At 38.4% G+C, this 21,082-nt stretch overlaps 1 protein-coding gene across 2 annotated transcripts in view; it reads left to right on the plus strand.

Moving 5' to 3' along the window:
- Positions 1–5,606: 5,606 nt before the first annotated feature.
- INTS8 (integrator complex subunit 8) overlaps positions 5,607–21,082 on the plus strand; it is a 46,020-nt gene continuing 30,544 nt past the window's right edge. The window contains exons 1-10 of one of the 2 annotated variants that reach the window (XM_045861140.1): positions 5,607–5,909; positions 7,191–7,365; positions 9,642–9,782; positions 10,110–10,181; positions 10,928–10,979; positions 11,898–12,080; positions 14,195–14,302; positions 16,062–16,217; positions 19,175–19,275; positions 19,712–19,853. In XM_045861140.1, coding sequence (XP_045717096.1) covers positions 5,780–5,909; positions 7,191–7,365; positions 9,642–9,782; positions 10,110–10,181; positions 10,928–10,979; positions 11,898–12,080; positions 14,195–14,302; positions 16,062–16,217; positions 19,175–19,275; positions 19,712–19,853 — 1,260 coding nt within the window. In that variant the 5' untranslated portion in view covers positions 5,607–5,779. The remainder of the gene's footprint in view (positions 5,910–7,190; positions 7,366–9,641; positions 9,783–10,109; positions 10,182–10,927; positions 10,980–11,897; positions 12,081–14,194; positions 14,303–16,061; positions 16,218–19,174; positions 19,276–19,711; positions 19,854–21,082) is intronic. The other variant, XM_045861142.1, reaches the window with a different exon arrangement.

Consider the following 21,082-nt stretch of genomic DNA (forward strand, 5'->3'; position numbering starts at 1 on the left):
AGGGGTAGATGACCTGTGTCTCCATCTTCTATCAAACTAGAGTATAGCTAAGGGACACGTTTGAAATTCATGTTGGAAATACTAAGTATGCACCGCTTGTGAGGTTCGAAATGGAAATGCCCAGCAGACACTGAGAGTTTGGAGAACAGTTGTGCTCAAGAGCTAGAATTGTAGGAGTGGGGCAGGGAGTGACCAGGATGGTTTTTACAATGAAAAGAAGACTAAGAATAGGATGCCAGTAAGCACCAAAATGAAAGAGTGGGGAGAGGCAGTGCACAGCCCAGAAAAATGTGCAGGAAGAGAACAAGGCAATGGTTGCCATTGACATATTCAATTTACTTTCACAAATGGAGGAGCTACTTCCATGTTGGGAACCGCCCTGACTGGTATTAGAAGCTGAGACCCCCGCCTAGGCTAGGCTAAGGGAACGCCCTTGGAACCGTGAGCCGGCAAGGAGAAAAAAGCTTGTCTCCCTGGCAGTAATGCTGTTTCTGCTGCGGAACCCCAAAAAAGTTTGGTCGGTTAGCCAAAGACGGGTAAGATTCCCCACGGGGAACAACCCAAGCCAGGCACGATCACTTTTGGGAGGCCCCCCAAAAGAAGGACTTGGGGGGCTGCAGCAAAGGGGGGTGATGGACCCTCACTCCTCGGCTTTGACAAAGTCTGAGTTCTCAGCGTCCGGAAGAAAATCTCCTTATCTCTCGGTGGCTTTAGTTCCCGCGCTCCACCTAAGCCTGAAACAATGACGGGGAAGTGCAGCTCGGTACTGGGAAGTGCGGATTTCCCGGGGTGATCAGGCCTAAGAAAGAACATGTAAATTACTGTGAAACCTTCTTTGTCCAAGAATGCTCTTAGTTGAATGAGGAGGGTCTTAGGAGGAAGCTAGTTTGTTCCTCAGCCTTACAGCTCTTTGACCCCCCAACTCAATAGACTGGCAGAGCTCTTTGTTTTCTATATTCCTTACTTCCCCTAATGAGTATTGTACGTTACCTGAGTTATTATGTAGCATGAGCCTAATAAAAGCAGGTATGGACGGTGGATCAGCGCGCCCCCCACTAGGGGGGGTGGCCATTCTGTCCCTACTTCCCCACAGAAACTGGTTTGTCTCTGTGCATGTGTGTTTTTTCTCGCGTATTGTCGAGCCATCCACAGTGTGCCGTGGTCACTGCTGGCCGGGGACCCACGCGCAACAGCTGGCGCCCAACGTGGGGCAGCGATTCGGGACCACAGAGGTGGGACCCCGTTCGAGACCACTTGGAACCAGAGGCTACGAGCCGTCGCTGTGGACAACGCATCAACTTCGGGTGGATTTGCGCGCTAACAGCCCAGGTAAGGGCCAACGACCCCGAACTCTTTTCGGGCTTGTCGTGGGATGCGTTGAATTTTCAGGGAAGTAGGTCTTTCTTTTCTAGGTCGTTTCTCTCTTCGCGACCGCCTATAATTGGGTAAATAGTAATTTAATTCTCAAGTTTGGGGAAAACAAAAGATTTGCCTTGAAAAAAGTAATCAGGTGATTTGTTTTGGCCAATTAAAAATAAGTAAAAGGAAGCTTTTTTCTTTAAAAAAAAAAAAAGAAGGGAGGTAAACATAGGTTGTAACTTATCTAAAGGGCAGAAATCTTTTCTGCGTATATTACAACAAGTTCTTAAAGAAGCAAAGTATAAGGAAGTATAAGAAAGTATAACAAAGTATAAGAAAGAAAAGCATTTGGTGCAGCTTTTGCAATCTATAAGAAAATATTGTCCTTCATTTCCTGATAGAGGGACGTTAGACATTGATGTTTTGGAAAAAGTGGGTGAAAGGTTGAAATCTTTGCAAAACAGTGATATATCTATTGGTGCACACACCTTTGTAACCTGGAGGCTTGTCAGGGATTCTCTCGAGTTCATTTGGGCAAAGAAAACAGAGCTAGATGATGAGGAATATGATTCTGACAGTGAAACGGTGTGCAATTTGAGTGAGCAGATCACGGAAGCCCCACCTTCACCCCCCACAGAGAAGGATGGATTTTGCTCTGTATCTGCTCTGAATTGAGGATTCCAGGGAAGGTTGAAACTTCACACTCTAGGAATGTAAATGGGAAACTGTAAAGATAAATGGAAAAGTAAAAGTTTTAAGAAAGAAGTTATGTGATGTTAGCTAATAATTGAAGGTATAAGGCATGGAAATGCAATCTTGGTGAATATCAGAAGGGGTATGAAAGACAGATTAGAAGGTTTGTGAATGTTTCAGAAAGTCTGTGGAAGTAAATGTTTTAAGAAAGAATTATGTGGTGTGTGTTAGTAATGGAAGGTCTAAGGCATGGAGATACAATCTTGGTGGATATCAGAAAGTGTATGAAAAAGAATAGAGAGTTTGTGAATGTTGCAGAAGGTCTGTGGAAGTGAAAGTTTTAAGAAGCCTGGTAGATAGCAGAAGGAAAAGGATTTTCCTTCACACTTTATATTTTTCTCCCTACCTGATCCCTCCAGAATTTGGCATTCTAAAGGAGTGAATGATGACATAAGGTCTCTTTGCATAAATCTAACAAGATCAGTCGTTAATAGTGGTTATGATTTAATTGTGCCTTCCAACTCTTTCCCAATCTGTTATCTCCAGAATATGACCAGAAAATGAATGAATCCAAATGGCATTATAGCATTTAACAATGCACTGCTCTCCTTATGAGTCCGACAGTTTGTTAACACCTGGTTGCACTTATGGTTTAATCAATGCTACTTTAGAATTAGTCCAACAGGCTCAATAGATCAGGAGATCCTGACCCGCCTTTCTGCAGTCGAACCAGCACTGGACTGGATTGGCGAACGCCAGGACGCTCTCGTGACTTGTCAGCACCTAACCTGTGACCCTAGTTTCTCCAGACTGTGCGTCACACCGCTACAATGGAATTCCAGCCAACATACTTGGACTGATATACAACATCGCTTGAGGGGAGCTTTCTCCACTAACTTAAAAGGACAAATTGATAAATTGCAGTTGGAGTTACATCATCAGCTGCAGGACATTCAACGTTTAACCAAACAGGACATTTTTCAAGCCCTTAATGAAAATATTAATTGGCTGAATCCTAAAACATGGTTTGATGGAATTAATTTGAGAATTTGGGTTTTTGGAGCTGCTGGTTGTTTACTGATTGTGATATTGATTTGTGTACTTCGGTGTATTTGCAAATTGTTTTCCCAGGGTCGTGTCAGAGACCAGCAGGTAGCCACCTTTATGGAACCCTTAGCAGTCCTAACTGAAAACAAGGGAGAAGGTATGAGAAACCACTCTGGCAGGCGTAAGATTAAAACTTAACACCCACGTAAGAAAGTAGGTGATGAGTCGGTGCGCAGAACTGCACCTGTTAAGAAATCCTCTCGTAAGAAGTCAGGCTTGCATTATGCTCAAACTGCCATGTAATTTGCCTTTCCTGATATCTGTGTAATTTCTATCAAAGATTGAAATGTAATCAGACCTATTACTTTTGTTTTTCCCTTAATATGTTTTCTTGCACTGAATTTAGAAATTTAGGTATTCACCACCCATAGAATTTAGTTTCTGCTTTATATTTCTATTATTGCCTTATGATGTATGTAGATGTTGCTTTTCTTCTGATTTGCATTCGAAAAACAGCAAAAGTAGGTTTCACAGGCTTAACGACCACAATTGATTTAAAAAAAAAAAAACTAAAAAAGGGGGATATGTTGGGAACCGCCCTGACTGGTATTAGAAGCTGAGACCCCCGCCTAGGCTAGGCTAAGGGAACGCCCTTGGAACCGTGAGCCGGCAAGGAGAAAAAAGCTTGTCTCCCTGGCAGTAATGCTGTTTCTGCTGCGGAACCCCAAAAAAGTTTGGTCGGTTAGCCAAAGACGGGTAAGATTCCCCACGGGGGAACAACCCAAGCCAGGCACGATCACTTTTGGGAGGCCCCCCAAAAGAAGGACTTGGGGGGCTGCAGCAAAAGGGGGGTGATGGACCCTCACTCCTCGGCTTTGACAAAGTCTGAGTTCTCAGCGTCCGGAAGAAAATCTCCTTATCTCTCGGTGGCTTTAGTTCCCGCGCTCCACCTAAGCCTGAAACAATGACGGGGAAGTGCAGCTCGGTACTGGGAAGTGCGGATTCCCCGGGGTGATCAGGCCTAAGAAAGAACATGTAAATTACTGTGAAACCTTCTTTGTCCAAGAATGCTCTTAGTTGAATGAGGAGGGTCTTAGGAGGAAGCTAGTTTGTTCCTCAGCCTTACAGCTCTTTGACCCCCCAACTCAATAGACTGGCAGAGCTCTTTGTTTTCTATATTCCTTACTTCCCCTAATGAGTATTGTACGTTACCTGAGTTATTATGTAGCATGAGCCTAATAAAAGCAGGTATGGACGGTGGATCAGCGCGCCCCCCCACTAGGGGGGTGGCCATTCTGTCCCTACTTCCCCACAGAAACTGGTTTGTCTCTGTGCATGTGTGTTTTTTCTCGCGTATTGTCGAGCCATCCACAGTGTGCCGTGGTCACTGCTGGCCGGGGACCCACGCGCAACACTTCCATTTATTTTTTCTAATAACTTTTGAAGTTTTCCCTCTTCCCCCTGAAAAAGACGATAGGTATCATTCTTCTCCACTCTGCCCAGTGTTGGAAGCAGCCTGGGTGCACTGGGAACGTCACCAAAGCCCTGGCTCAGACTCTTGTTGGGAAACCTTGCGCAAATCACAACTCTGGAACCTTACTTTCCTCATTGGTTAAAAGGTGTATAACAGTGTTTGTTTACAGGAGAAAATTAGAAGCATGTATATGAAAATAATTTGCAAATTTAAAGGCACTCACTATACAATGTTAGTTTCCAATTGTTGATATTACTAGGTGTCAGGCCCTGTTTAAAAAGCTTACCTGCGTTGTCTCTTTTACCTGTATTATTCCAAGTTCTGCCTTTAATTTTCTTACCACCCCTAAGGTTAAGCACTATTATTCCTGTTTTATAAATGTGAAAACTAAGGTTCATTGAGGTTAAGTAGCTTAAACTAGAGTTGCACTAGTGTGTGTATGATCTAAAACTCCTCCCCCATTTTAATTGTTTGTTAGTCTAAGAAAAACCCACCAGCACATTACCAAATGGAGCTAAATGTAAAATAAGGTTAACAGTACCTCTAACGGGGATATCAAGAGGCTTAATTAGGCTTGAAAGCTACTCCCGTTTTTGAGTTTGTCCCGAACTTTGCCTTTGCACCACTTCTTTTTGGCCTTGCCCCCAGACTTGTTCACTAGGTCTTTTGTCTTTCTTGGCCAACTTTCCAGCATCTTTCTTCTTTTCGTCCTTGGACGGCATAGCGAAACTCGAAGAGCAGCTGCTATCACTGGTGCCTCGATGACAGGTCCTGACTCACAGTATGAACACATAGAGTTCATTATCTTTATGAAGACATTGAGGTTCTTTGCAATCCTTGAGGAACTTGCTTCTTTTGCTAGCCGAGAAACGACCAGAAAAACGCGAAAGAAGCTGCAACCCAGTTCCCTCCCAATCATTTCCCAGGGGAACCCGGAGGAGGCGTGGTCTATGGACTGATCCCGCCTTCTTTCTCTCTAACTTGAACCGATTGGTCGGAGGCGTGGCAGCGCAGGGAGGTGAATCCTAGAGCATTTACCGGCGTGGAGGGCGGGGTGGGCTGTGCCGCCATTTTGGGTGGATTTGTGGTAAGGTCCGAGTGAGGCTTTGTTCCAAGCGGTTCCGAGGATCACAGGCCCGGGGCCCGCGTCCCAGTGTCAGGTTGGAGCCGGGAAGCGTCCCTGGGGGTAGCGGCGGCGGGGGCAGGATGAGCGCGGAGGCGGCGGACCGGGAGGCGGCCACCTCCAGCCGGCCCTGCACCCCGCCGCAGACCTGCTGGTTCGAGTTCTTGCTGGAGGAGTCGCTGTTAGAGAAACATCTACGCAAGCCCTGCCCGGGTAAGCGCGGCGCTTGCAGCCCGAGGGGAGCAGGACGCAGTCCACCAGCGCTTCCAGGCCCTCTTGCCTTCTCGGCTATGAAGATGCGGCTCGGGAGCCTGGGACGGGAGACTAGCTCAGGGTAGACCCGCTCGTGTCGCAGTGCGGGGCACCGCCGTGGTGGCCCAAAAACAACAACAACAAAAAAGACCCCCACAAAACAAAACTGCAAAACTGGCCCTTCGACCCCACTTTTTGGTCCTTTACTTTTTGAGGTTTTAGCACTTGGGAGGTGGTCTTCTGCGATTGCTTGGGTTGGGGAGCCTGGCTCGAACACTCCTCTTTACAGAACCACGGCTGTGATCGATTTGGGGAAATGGGGTGAAATCAACTTTTCTGGTGCCAATTCTGACGCTCATTAGTGATGTTTTAGGTTCTTATTTAACTGTTTTGTTCCTCAACAAGGAGCTTTTACCGATTTTTAATTGCTGGTATATATTACAAAGTTGGACTATAAAATGAGAAAAATCTTTGAAAACAAGAAGCGCTATACAACTGCAAGGTGGTTATTGTATAGTGTTGATAATCATCAATATTCTAGTTAATGCGTGCTATTACAGAAGGAAGATTTCCAGGTATTTCTGGAAAGGTACTAGAATGAAAAGGTAAGTTCCTTGAACAGGATTTTGCTGGTAGAGTTCGAATCCAGATGTGACTTGTTCAGTCTTAAATAGACTGGCTTTGACGATGGAGACCACTATGTGAGAAGTTAGTGTATTTTATGAACTTGGGTGGTTTTACCACCTATATTATGTTTTTTTAATTCATTGCTTTTGACAACATTTGTTAAGTGCTTTGTGGGTGCCAGGCATTGGGCTTAATTCTTCACGTTATCTCATGAAATTCAGCCTTTGTAATAATCCTGTGGGTAAGTGATATTACCGCTATTATGCACTGACTGAAACGGGTAGAGAGGTAAGTTGATGCAAGTACCACCCGTTAAGTTTTAAAACAATAATTGTTTCATCTCTTTCCTCTAATTGTCATTGGTATTTGCTGAACTGGAAATCTATAGCCATTCTGTTCTTACCTCTTAAGTGCTTCTGCAGGAATCTGTTATTCCTTCCTTTGTACTACCCGTCCTCATTTTCCCTTTTTCCCCCAGTACACCTTTTATAGATCATGTTCCTTAGTCATAACTCTGCAGTTGTTTGGGGTTCCATTTGTTGTCATAAACCAATACAGTGAATCCTTTTGCATATTCAGAATTAAAACTTAAATTTATTTTCTTTTAAATCCTAGATCCTACACCAGTTGAACTTATAGTTCAGTTTTTGGAACAGGCTTCTAAACCTTCAGTTAATGAACAAAACCAAGTTCAACCTCCACCCGATAACAAGAGAAATCGTATTTTAAAACTACTTGCTCTTAAAGTTGCTGCACATTTGAAGTGGGACTTGGACATATTAGAGAAAAGGTACACAAGATTTAAATGAAACTCATTGCTTTTGGTGGTTGTGAAGCTGGGGAGATCCTGGCCAGGCGGAGGACATTGTATATCATTGTCCTCCCAGCCTTCTACCCTCACCCAAAGGCCCTCAATATAATGGTGTGATATCAAAAATAAAAAATAGCCCTGGCTGGTGTGGCTCAGTGGATTAAGTGCCTGCCTCAGAACCAAAGGGTGACCAGTTCAATTCCCAGTCAGGGCACATGCCTGCTGGGTTCCCAGTAGGGGGCGTGTGAGAGGCAACTACACATTGATGTTTTTCTCTTCCTTCCTTACCCTCCCTTAATCTCTCTCTAAAGATAGATAAAAATACATGAATAAATTTTTAAAAAGACATTTAGTTTGAAGTGCTATTTAGATATCTTGGTTTATTTCTATATATGCTTTTATATTATCGGCCATTAAAATAAAAATTTTTTTCTGAATATTCTAGTTAAAATATGCAAGTATTTTAAAAAGATATAAGAAATTTGAATATTTGATGAATTTAAGTTGCCTTTTAGAGTAAAAACTTGATGTTATCAATATTAAGGCAGTTGATGATGATGATTTGATGTGGTGACTAGAGAAATCCTCATCTAAACAGTTTTAAATGTTTCACTTTACTTTTACATATCTTAAGAAAATGGATAAAAATTAATGATAGATGCTACATAATATTATGAATAATTTGTTGTTGAATAATAATTTAGTTAATTTTACTGGTCACAGAACAACCACTACCTCCCAAACTATTAAAATATCTTACTAGAATCAGTGCTTATTTGTTTACAAGTGATTACTTTCAAGGCTATGCTTAGAAAATCATTTATTCATCTTTAATTTTTTTAGCTTTTTATTTTTTTAATTTTAATTGTTCAAGTACAGTTTTCTTATTTTAATTTTTTACAAAAGGTTTTATGTATTGTTTTTAGATAGAGTGGAAGGGAGACAGAAAGAGAGGGAGAGAAACATCAGTGTGTGAGAGAAACATCAGTGTGTGAGAGAAACATCAATTGGTTGCCCTTTGCACCATCTGCCCATTAACTCAGGCACGTGCCCTAACTGGGAACCAAACCAGCGACCTTTCAATTCGCAGGCTGGCCCCCAATCCACTGAGCCACAACAGCCAGGGCAAAAATGATTTGTTTTCATCCCTTTCTCCTCACAATTTAAAGGAAAATATCTTACAGAAAAACTCAGAAAATAGGAAATAATAGGGGACGAGAGAGAAGTATTTTTAACATTTTTGTGTAACTTTTGTTGTTTTTCTCTTTATTTTTAAACAAAGTGTGATCATACCCTGTGTACTGTTTTGACATCTTTTTCCCCATGTAACAGAATATCATGAACATTTTCCCATTTTTATATATTTTGAAGATAATTCCATCGTATGCATAATTTATTAACTGTTCCTTTGAGAATCATTTTATTTTCTAGTTTTTCATTTTTATAAATCACAAAGCCTTAAATATCTTTGTCCTTAAACTTTATCTGATTTTTCATTCACATCCTTAGTTTAGATTATTAAATTACTGAGTCAAGGTAGTATAAACATTTTTAAGGCACATGTTACATATTGCCAGATCAGATTCAGGAGAGTTGTACTACTTTATAACTCTCAGTAGTAGTATTTAAATACTTTTTTAACCACCCATTCTTCAGTATTAAATATTAAAATTAAAAAAAATTATTTTTTAATATGAAACTTCTCTGTTAACAAGAGGCATAACAATAGATAGCAGTGTGTACAATAAAGTATGATGTTTATGCTACAGTTGGAAAATTGAGCACCGACTGGATATTTGATGATAATTAGCAATTAAAAAATATTTAGATGTGAAATTAATACTGTGAGTATGTTAAGAGTTAGTTTTTGGGAGCTCTATTCTGAAATACTCGGAATAAATAATGTAACATTGGAAATTTGCTTCACAATAACATGGGAAGGAGGGAAGAGGGTAAGAGCGAAGAGCCACAAGATTGGCTGTCAGTTGATAATTGTTGAAGCTGGATGATGGGCATATGGGGGTTCATTGTAATATTCTGTCTACTTTTGTATGTTTAAATTGTTTTCATGATAAAAGTTTTTCAAATCTTAAAATTTGATATTGTCATATAAGTTGAAACAGATTAATGAAATGGCCCTGTAGGTTTGGCCCTTTAGCAATGTAGTTATTTTTGGTGAAGATGCTGAATTGTGTATTTTGTGCATGTTAGGCAGCTAATATGCAGACATGTCCCTTTTGCTTCTTTCTTTTAAGTCTGTCTGTTCCAGTATTGAATATGCTGCTGAATGAACTGCTGTGTATCAGTAAGGTGCCTCCTGGGACAAAGCACGTGGACATGGATATGGCCACTTTACCTCCCACCACTGCCATGGCTATACTTCTCTACAACAGATGGTAACTTTTTTTCATAAACCTAAAATGTGTTGAGCAGCCTCTGTTTAATTGCACTCTGGCTTTCAGGGGTGTGCTTTTCAGGGGCTCCTCATACTCCAGAGCTCTCTCAGAGGACTTGGGAATAGTGAGTCTAATGGAGGAAACTTGTGACTGCTAGGTGAAAAGTATTCTGATAGAAAGAAACTGTGGGTGATTTAGAAAGTTTTCTTACATGTTAAGTCAAACTCCAGGTAGTTTATAATACGAATTTTCTAAGGAATACTTGAGAAAGTAATTGAAGTGACTTTTGTAATGTATTAAATTTTCCTTTTCTTGTGTTTTATTCAGGGCAATTAGGACAATTGTTCAAAGTAGTTTTCCTGTCAAACAGGCAAAACCCGGACCTCCTCAGTTAAGTGTGTAAGTTGGCAGATGTGACCCTTACCTGGCACTTTATTTATGCGACCCTTACTTAGAACTCTTTTCATCAGATACTAAAAATATTTGCAAGTTTTTAATAAGCTCTAGGTACAGAAGGATTAGAACAAAAATTGGAGGGCAGGAGGCCTTCCTCAGAAGCTGGGTTAGGAGGACTTACGGGGTGAGAGGATCAGGTAGCATTCCGGATATTTAAAGTAGAAAACTCTAAAAAAGAAGAGTGTTTTGTGAATTGTGCCCTTCATCTGAACAAGTACAAGGTGACCTTCAAAATACCAAGATTTTTTTTTTCATTTAGTTGTGAGTACTTGGAAGATATATTCTTTATGGGGGAAAGTTATTTTAGTATGTATAGATATTATTTCATAATATAAAAGTTAGTATAAAAGTTTGATCGTATCTGGAGTCTTAAACCTAATTCTTAAATTCCAGGTAGCAGTTTACCCAAATTTGGAGCTAGAGAGCATAGTTTCTAACTTCAAATAAATGATCTTTTGCTGACAGTAAATTTTATTCCTAAAAACTTAGGAGAGGTTTTTTTTTTTTAAGGCAAAACAAATGAGAAAAATAATGGTAAATAAATGAACATTTAAATTGAGTTTTTGTTTTTTAAAGCATGAAAAGAAATAACATTAAAATCCATTTTTATTTAAATTCAAGAATGGTGCTCTTTTGAATTTTCCGTCTTTTGAGTAACATTTGATACTCTGAAATCATTTCTTTTTTAGTATGAATCAGATACAACAGGAGAAAGAGCTAACAGAAAACATCTTGAAAGTGGTGAGTATCAGCATCAGTTCTACTTGAACATCTCTGGAGCACATTTGGGGTGTGTTTAGGGACTTTTCCTAACCTGAGCCATATGAGAGTTGGCAAGGTCTTGATACAGTGAGATTTAGGGTTTTTCTATTAACACATAACTGCTAATATCCTAACTTTCACAGATTTTTCATGTTAGTGATAGAGCGCTTTACTCCCATTTCTGTTGTTGAATATTTCATGATACTTTAGTAGATATGAGAAATCACTCTGGCAGGTGATATCTTGGTATTCTTTTATATTTTCCCAAAATTCTACAATAAACATTACTTAAAATTTTATATTACTTTTATAATCAGAAAATATAGCAGTTATTTTTTAATTAATCTGGTTAATGTAAAAGTAGAAACATGGGAGTTACTGTAATTTAAAAATGATTTCTTTAATCCTGTATTTAACACCTGCAGTGCCAGATATACTGTGTAATGTGCAGAGGCTGGGAGAGGAGTGGGAAGATAAGAAACAGTCTGCATCTGTATCAGACAAATACACTAGTGTTGTGAATGTGGAAGCAAAATCCCTGCATTTTATTTTTGTTATCTAGTCCCTATTAAAATACCTTGCACATTGAAGCATACAAGCATCTCTTGATTAAATCAATGGAACAGCAAATTTTTAAAGTACTTTATTAACTTTTCTGTCAAAAAAATATTTTTTTCAAATGTGTATTCTAATGTCACGATAGGAATATAGAAATATTTTTTGAAATTTTAAATAACTTCATTTCAACAAATTTAATTGTATTCCTACTATGTTAAAAAGTTTTTTTTAATAGCTTAGTACACTAAGCTACTAAGTATCCTGTAAATATATTTTGGTTAATATAGTCCATTGCTGCCATTTTTGTATTTTAATAACTTGTTTATTGAATTTTTATAGCTGAAAGAACAAGCTTCTGATTCTATTTTGGTGCTAGAGGCAGCCCTTAAATTGAACAAGGATCTTTATGTCCACACAATGAGAACACTAGATCTCTTGGCTGTGGAGCCAGGCATGGTAAATGGAGAAACTGAGAGTTCTACTGCGGGATTGAAAATCAAAACCGAGGAGATGCAGTGCCAGGTATTTATTTCAGTATTTAATCAATGCATGGTAAATTTTTGGAAAATCTTATATGAGATCATCCTAGTATTTTGGTTTGTTGTTGGTTTTGAGAGGGAGGGAGGAAAGGAAGAAGGGGAAAGACAGGTGGGCTTGAGAGAGAGAGAGAGAGAGAGAGAGAAACACATCAGTGTGAGAGAGAAACATCTATAGGTTGCCTCCTGTACACACCCTGACCAGGGATTGAACCCGCAACCTGGGCATGTGCCCTGACCAGGGATTGAACCTGCAACCATCTGATGTATGGGATAATGCGCCAACTACCTGAGCCACCTCTCCACGACGATTGATTACCTCTTCACTACAGAATTTAAACTCACTTTAATGGCTATTTAGCTAGTATAGTAATACTTGAAAACATTTTGAAATCTTATATTCTGTCTTTGCCTGATTGCCTGAAAAGGGGGATTATATGTAACTATAATACATATGCATATATTTGTGTGGGTGTGTGTATGAACTTTTTCCTTTTTCCCTCCCTCCTTCCCCTCCCCTCTGCCTTTCTCCGTTTCTCTCTATATGTATTTTTTACTTTTTTAGCATCCCTTTACTGTAGAAGGGAGGAAGCTTTCTAGAATGAAAAACAGCCAAACATTTGATGCATACTATGTAATACAAATCTGAATTCTAGACGCTGAGAAGTCTTAATTCTGATTTGTTGAGCAGGACAGAATAATGTCTGTAATGCATGTAAGTCAGGAGGAGCTCCATAATGAGTACCAGAGAATGTATAGCTTAGGAATTTGAAGGAGGAATAGTATTTGTTGGCTAAGGTTGATCTGGTGTAGACAGAAGTAAGTGTGGAGTGAAGCTTTATTTATAGGATCTGATATGATTGGGGAATTGAGGAGACTGGTATGATTGAAGTAGAGGAGAAAGAGATGTTGGGAGAGAGAAATTAGTCCAGTTCCTGAGATCTTGAAGATCAGGCCAAGGGGGTTGAACTTTCTCCTAGTTGGGGGAATAATTTGAAGACTTTTTAAGAAAAAGTCAGATCAAGAAGACTGCTTTATCAGCCATCTGTAGAATAAATTTGAGATAGGATATTAGGAGCCTAGGGATCTGCATTCAAGCCTGGGCTCTGCCAGTACTCGGATATATACTTTTAAGCTGGTACGTCAGTTTCTGAGCCTTAGAATTCTTGTCCATAAAATGGCCAGGCTGAACAACCTGAGTCTTTGAGTTCTGGATTCAGTTAATTTAGGCATCAATTTAAGAAAGTTTTGGGAAATATATACAGATTCTATTAGAAAAAGACAACTGGAAATGTACTATTGTTTTATAGTCATTAATTCAAATTTCTCAGTGTTTTAATTTGGCCAGTCCTATTATAGTAGACATTTGCTCCTTCCCCTCTCCTCACTTTTGGAGAGACTCCTCAGTATCTGTTCCCCACTTCTGCTTTAGAAGAACTCTCTACCTTCTGAGACGTGGTGGGAGGCAGAGCTTGCTTCCTAAAGAACTGAAAACTCTAAAAACTAGCTTTCTCTAGCCTTATCCTGCTTGAGGGTAAGCATGTCATGTAGGTTTGATAGACACATACAGTTAGTTGAGACTGTGAATCAGGATCTGGTAAGTCAGTGAAGTGGGGCTGATAGAGGATCCATTGGGATGATGAGTAGCAACAACAGTGACAACAAAATCTAGTTCCAGGGGCGGCACTAGTAAGGGTGTACGCAGCTGCTGTTTTCAGTGTCGAGCACTAGTGGCTAAGGGTGATGTGCCTTGTGGAGTCTAGTGTTGAGGTGGCTGCTCAGTGGTATCTCATTAGACCGGCTGTGGCTGTCCTCCTGACTGCTTGCCTCCCTTGCCCCTTTTGTTCTTCAACCCTGATTCTTTGACCTTACCCATAATTCTGTAGGCCACCTGAAATCTTATCAGTAAATCTGTTTTCTGTTTCATCAGAGTTGGTTTCAGAGATGTGATTAAAAGCATTGATAGCTTCACTGCTCATTGAAATGTTTTTTTTCCTATATATGTACCTGTATTTTGCTGAGATAAGATAATTTTGGGTTTTGTTAACTTTTTAAGTACATGGAAAAATCTAAGCAAACTGGTGTTCATTGCCATTTTAGGTGTGTTATGATTTGGGTGCAGCGTACTTCCAGCAAGGCTCTACAAATTCGGCTGTCTATGAAAAAGCCAGAGAAAAATTTTTTAGAACCAAAGAACTAATTGCAGAGGTAAATACGGTCATAATAGGCACATAACATCAATCCTTGATAACATCTGTACATTTTTTGGGCTTTAATTTTTTTGATAAACAGTGTTTATTGTAGTAGTAACTCTGAAAGGTTCAAAAAAGTACTGAAAACGTTAAAAAAAAATCCACACTACCACTGCCTGGAAATAACCCTTTTTGCCATTTTAGCTTATTTTCTTATGGTTTTTATTCTTCCTATTTTTTTTTACAGTTAAATTCATTTTATGTATATATGCACACATGTGCGCACTATTTAGTATATTGCTTAAACCTTTGAATAGACATTTAAAAGGTATTCTGTTCAACTGTGATTTGTTTCATTTCCCTCATGCTTGAGCATTTAGGTTGTTTACTGGTTTTATTTATAATAAAGCTGCAATATTTTTATCTCCAAGCAAAAATTTTTTTTTTGATTTGAGATACTTTCAAGTTAAAGTCCTATAGGTAGAATTGCCATTTCCAGTGGTTATTAATTTTTTAAAGGCTATAAACCAGTTTCTTTGCTAGGTGCCTTTCTGAGGTTACTCTAATCAGCGGAGTTCTTTTTTTTTTTTAAGATTTTATTTATTTATTTTTAGAGAGGGGGAAGGGAGGGAGACAGAGAGGGAGAGAAACATTGTTGTGCAAGAGAAACATCCATTGGTTGCCTCTCACATGCCCCCAACCAGGGACCTGGAGTGCAACCTAGGCATGTGCCCTGACTGAGAATCAAACCTGCGACCTTTCAGTTTGCAGGCTGGTCCTCAGTCCACTAAGCCATACCAGCCAGGGCAGTTGTTTGTTTGTCTGTTTGTTTTTAATTGCTTATTTGATGAGTGAAATCTAGTATCTTTAAACATTTTGCATTTTCTTAATTCTTAATAAGGATAAACTTAATAAAGTATTTATCATTTGCATTTTTTCTTTTTATGGTTCAGACACCTGAAATTTAAGTGTATAACTAAGTTTTTGTATGCCCAATGTCTAGAAAAAGTCCCATTTCAGTTTCCTTTCTTCACCAGAGAAAAAAATTTAAATGTACTAGAGATTTCCTTTAAGTTTACTCTGGGCCCATTGGGAATTCTCATTTTTACTTTGCCTGGGCAACTCATCAGATTTCTAATTTCATGGCATTTCAGGTAGAGTAATTTAAAACTTGAATTAAAAAAAAGTGTCTTTAAAAAATTTTTTCTGTTCTGGTAGAAGCATTGCTATTCTTTCCAATTGAGTAAAGACTGAGTTTTCTTTGCTCTCCCCCTGTAAGTCTCTGCCAAGTGTATGTATTTTTTAAATATTTTAAGCTTGTTTTTTTAACAGTGTTCACTCTTTGTTAATCAATTTCTAATTGTCATACCTACTTAGAGTGATAATAATGTCTACCTTTTGTATGTTGGCATGAAACCTCTAAACCAGGAGTCAGCAAACATTTTTGTGAAGGGCCAGATGGCAGATATTTTAACTTTGTGTACCATACACAGTTTTTGTTGCCTATTCTCATTTGTTGCTGTTGATTTTCCTTTATGACCCTAAGAATCAGTCTTATCTGAAGGGCAGTAGAAAAATAGGCCACAGGCTAGATTTGACCTGTGAGCAGGTTTTGCTGACATCCAGCCTAGAACTTGAACGTTTATGTATTTCATGTTTCCTCCAGCCCTGAATTTTTCTTCAGCATTTTCTTGTAGTGCAAACACAGTAAGTGGGTGTTGGACTGTTGTTTGTATTACACTGATGGATAATGATATATACTTCTTACTTTACAGATAGGTTCATTATCTCTGCATTGTACCATAGATGAGAAGCGGTTAGCTGGCTATTGTCAAGCATGCGATGTTCTCGTATCTTCTTCTGATAGTACATCTCAACAGTTAACTCCATATAGTCAAGTCCATATTTGTTTGAGGTCTGGCAACTATCAGGTAAGACTTGTGATGTGGCTGCAGTAGTGTAGTTTAAGAGTTGTGGAAGCCAGACAGAACTAAATTTGAATCCTGGGCTTACCATTTGCCAGTTGTGTGACTTGTGGAGAGTCCAACTGTGAGACTGGCCTGTAAAACGCTAGTAATAATTTCCCCATTTCATAAGCTTCTCGTGAGAATAAAGTGAGAAGTTACAGTTTATAAACTGTAAGGCAAGGCACTGTATAGGTGTTGACTCTTGATTATTGGTATTATCATTTTTTGAAGGTTAGAGTTTGCCTGTTGTAAGTAAATTTTGTAAGAAAATTCACAAGTAGAACTTCTAACTTTTAAATTACAAATAGCCTAGTTTTATGGAGCCTGAAGGTTTTTTTAAAAAATTTTTTGATTACGGTCGACAGTCAATATTGGTATGTTTCAGCTGTACAGCAGTGTTCTACAATTATATAACTTACAAAGTGATTCCCCCAATAAATCTTGTACCCACCTGTCACCATTTATAATTATTACAGTATTACTGACTGTATTCCTTAATCTGTACTTTACATCCCCATAACTATTTCGTAACTGTCAGTTTGTACTTCTTAGTCCTTTCACCTTTCACCCAGTCCTCCAGCCTCCCTCCCACCTGGCAACCATCAGTTTGTTCTGCATCTATGAGTTTGCTTCTGACTTGCTTCGTTTATTTCGTTCATTAGATTCCACATGTAAGTGAGATCATATGGTATTTGTCTTTTCTTTGTCTGACTTATTTCACTTAGCACAACACCCTCTATGTAGAGACTAAAGTTTTGTGTCGTATTTGAAAGTATAGACGTGTAGCCCAGCCGTATTAGCCACTGCAAATACTAAGACTGAAGGAGAAAGTGAGCAAAGCAGCTTTGATTGGTTTGAATGGTATGTTTACAGAGCTCGCTTTGCCACCGAGCCTGGTCGTCATTTCAATTTTACTTGTGAAAAGAGCCTAAAGCAATCTGTTGAGATTTTTATTATTCCCTGGGGGTATATACCTTTAGTTTTGTAGTGAAAATCACTGGGAATTAGAATTTGTACTTTTAAAATTGGAAAGCCCTTATTCTAGAAAGTGAACAGCGCCCTCATGTTGTTTAATTCAAAATCAAAATCATGAAATGAAATAGCTATAGCATACCGTTAGTTTTGTGTCTCCAAGTGGGCTTTAGCCCAGCTTTTTTTTTTTTTTTTTTTTAAGATTTTATTTATTTATTTTTAGAGCGAGAAGGGAGGGAGATAGAGAGAAACATCAATGTGCGGTTGCTGGGGGTCATGGCCTGCAGCCCAGGCATGTACCCTGACTGGGAATCAAACCTGCGACACTTTGGTTTGCAGCCTGCACTTAGCCCAGCTTTTTAGTTCACTGTTGTTAACTAGAGTTATTTTTTCTTTAAACAAAAAATAGAAGAAGGGAGGGACTAGTACTGGTTCCCCCTCCCAGTGGCCTTTTTTAAACGAATTCTGCTCTGCTCTAGGGAAGAAAAAGTTTCTTGAGGGTGGATTACAGATGCAGATGGATTTAATAAAGACTGAAGATCTTTCAGTTGCACGTCCCTACTGAGGATTATGGAGGGTGGGGATCCATTATGGTTAAGATACAGAATCTGTAAGAAGCTCCCTGGAATAAGACTTGTGCAAATAAGAACTTAGAAATATTACTCATCGATAGGCACATGTTACTGTGAATATAACAAAGTGCCAAATATGTAAATCCAAAACTAGTGTAATTGGGTAACTAGGAAGGGGAAAATAGTGATTTTGTTGTAACTCTGAAATTTATCACATTAATTATGTATGCAGGAGTATCTTAAAAATCATATTTGGCATTTTCATATTTGAATAGCATTTTCTATATGAACTACCTAGTTTTGGTTTTGTGTTGATCAGATAGTTGAACCGCTGTAGCAAATGTGTCTTTTCATGTTCAGCAAGGACTGTTTTGCCCTATGTAACCCTCCCTTGCTCATGTTTGTTGTGGAGGTGGACAGTGGTTGCCATTTGGTTTTGGAACCACTTTTGTCAGTACTTTTATGGTAACAGCAGATCAGCTTAAACTGTTCCTAAAAGCCTCTTCCCCATCACCTCACATCGCCTAACAGCCTCTTCCCCATCGTCAGCCCTTTTTTCTCTTCTATTGCTTGATAAAGAGCTGAGAAAGTCTATGTGTAATAATGTGGGGATTTTCTGTAATTCAATAAATAATATATTTTAAACCATTTAAATTTATCAGGATAGTTTTTTAGCATGTTTTTCTCCCAGCTGAATAATTTTAAATTAATTGTTTTAATATTTTAACAAGTTTGCTGTATGAACTTGTGTTTAAAGTGAATGAGGTGAGTTTTTTAAAACTTCTAATAACATAGCTGCATTGCTTCCTACTGATGGATTCTTCTCTCATTTCTCATTTTTGGTCCATGATGTTTAAGTTAAAAAAGGTGGGAGAGGGAGCAACTGAGATCTTGCTCCCTGGTAGGTGTGGGCAGTTTGCTCAAATAACTTTTACGCAAATCTCATTCATAAATCTCTCTCTGTCAAGATGGGGGAGGGGGCTATTTTTATTCTTAATCTAATTTTAAAATTTTAGAAAGAGAACATTTTTCTAGTAAGGTTATTTTTTTAAATCCTCACCTGAGGACATACTGATTTTAGAGAGAGAGAGAGAAAGAAACATCAGTTGATTGCCTGTTATATGGGACCTGACTGGGGATGGAACCTGCAGCCTAGGTTTGTGCCCTGATAGGAATGGAGCCAACAACCTTTCAGTGTGCCACATCATTCAGGGCTCTAGTAAGATACTTTTATGATTTTTCTTCAATGTGTATCTTTATTATAGAAAGACTTCTATTAAAAATTCATTTTTAAATTTTTCGGGGGAGAAAGACTTTTTTAAAGTAAATCTTTGTCATGATTTTTGAAATGGATGCAATTCTATGTCTGTGTTCTAGGAAGTAATAAAGATTTTCATTGAAGATAACTTAACCTTCAATTTACCGGTCCAGTTCCGACAGTCAGTACTAAGAGAACTTTTCCAGAAAGCTCAACAGGGGTAAGTAAATAGAAGAAATCTTGATTTTTGAGTAAAAGAGCAAGTGTGCATTTCAGGTTTATCAGAAACACACTTCCAAATTCCCTGCAAGTCTATGACAACACTTTTGCTTTTGTTAGTATAAGAAATTAAGATAGTCAGAGGAACCACTTCATTGTTCTTCTAATCTGTTTGAAAAGCACTTGGGAGAAAAAATTATACATAGCAGAATTTGATTCCGTTACCTAATTTGTGTAACTAAATTGCCCCTTGATAAATTCAAAACCTTTCTGTTCTGCTTTTCCCTCTCTGAGGGACATTATTTGCTTAATGTCCCTGAATATACTAAAATCTGAACCTCTCATGAATAAATGGCTCATTCGTGTGAATTTAATTTTGTAATATAGACCTTTTTTAATTTAAAAAATATTAGTGAATTTACTTTTGTATTCTACAGAAATGAAGCTCTAGATGAAATCTGTTTTAAAGTCTGTGCCTGTAACACAGTTCGTGATATATTGGAAGGTAGAACAATTAGTATTCAATTTAACCAGCTATTTCTTAGACCTAATAAAGAGAAAATAGACTTTCTTCTCGAGGTAAGACATTATATCCCCCTTTGACTTAATAATTTTACTTTAAGTTACCAATGACCAAGTCTTAGTTGTCAAATCCAGTGTCTTCTTTTCTAACTTCATCTGACCTGCCTCTCTGGCTGATAATTGATATTACTGGCAGATAACACTCTCCTAGTTCTCCATTACTGGATTTTCCTTGCTCCTTCATCGAGTTTTGTTTTACTCGCCCTCTAGTGTTTTTGTTTACAAAAGTGCTATCCTTGGCTCTCTCATCTTCTCAGGTCATTTTTTATTCTCATCCCAAGTGTAAATCACCTGTTCTATCACCTGTTTATTAAAAACTCTCATAGCACACCTCTAGCCTCTCATGTGAGTTCTAGAGTCTGTGTTACTGTTGGATCTTTCAATCTCTTTCTTTAATAGTTTTAACGTAATAGACATTGAGAGAAGTACATAATGCATAATTAATACCACTTAGTTCCAAAGGTGCAACACTGACAACACTCTAAAAGTCCTTCTTACGTCTTTACCAGACCCTCTCTGCCTTCCCTTGAGGAAACCCTGTCCTGCCTTTGATGATAATCATTTCCTTGCTTTTCTTGTATCACCTTTGTATGCAGACTCAAAGAATATTTTTTGGTTTTCCTGTTTTGAATTTTATAAATGAAATTGTATAAAGTATATTTACTTTCTATAACTAAACATATTTTTGAGATTTTTTTCAAGTTGTGTAATGCAGATACAATTTTTTTCCCCACATTGCTCTAAGGAGGTTTTTTTTTGAGGTGGAATTTAATTTAATTTAATTTTTTAAATTTTATTTTTTGATTTAATCTTCATTGTATATTTTCCCCATTACCATTCAGTTTCCTTATAACCCCCTCCCCCCCACAAAAGGTGGAATTAATTTTAATCCTATATTTTATATATCCAAAATAATAATGTCAACATAAAATTAGTATAAAAAGTTAACGAGAGATTTTACAATTTTTTTCATACTAAGTTTTCAAAGTCTGTGTATTTTGCGTTTACAGTAGATTTCAATCTGTATTAGCCATATTTCAAATAATCAGTAGCTAGCTATGACTCTGGACAGTGCAGGTCTATAATTTGGCATGTAGCAGATGTTTTTTTTTTATATTTTTAAGATTTTGCTTATTTATTTTTAGAAAGGAAGGGAGAGAAACATCAATGTGTAGGTTGCGTCTCATATGCCCCCCCACAGGAGAACTGGCCCAAAACCCAGGAAT

The sequence above is a fragment of the Phyllostomus hastatus genome, unplaced genomic scaffold (genome assembly GCF_019186645.2).
Source record: "Phyllostomus hastatus isolate PE091 unplaced genomic scaffold, TTU_PhHast_1.1 phas_scaffold_21, whole genome shotgun sequence".
NCBI classification, from domain to species: Eukaryota; Metazoa; Chordata; class Mammalia; order Chiroptera; family Phyllostomidae; genus Phyllostomus; species Phyllostomus hastatus.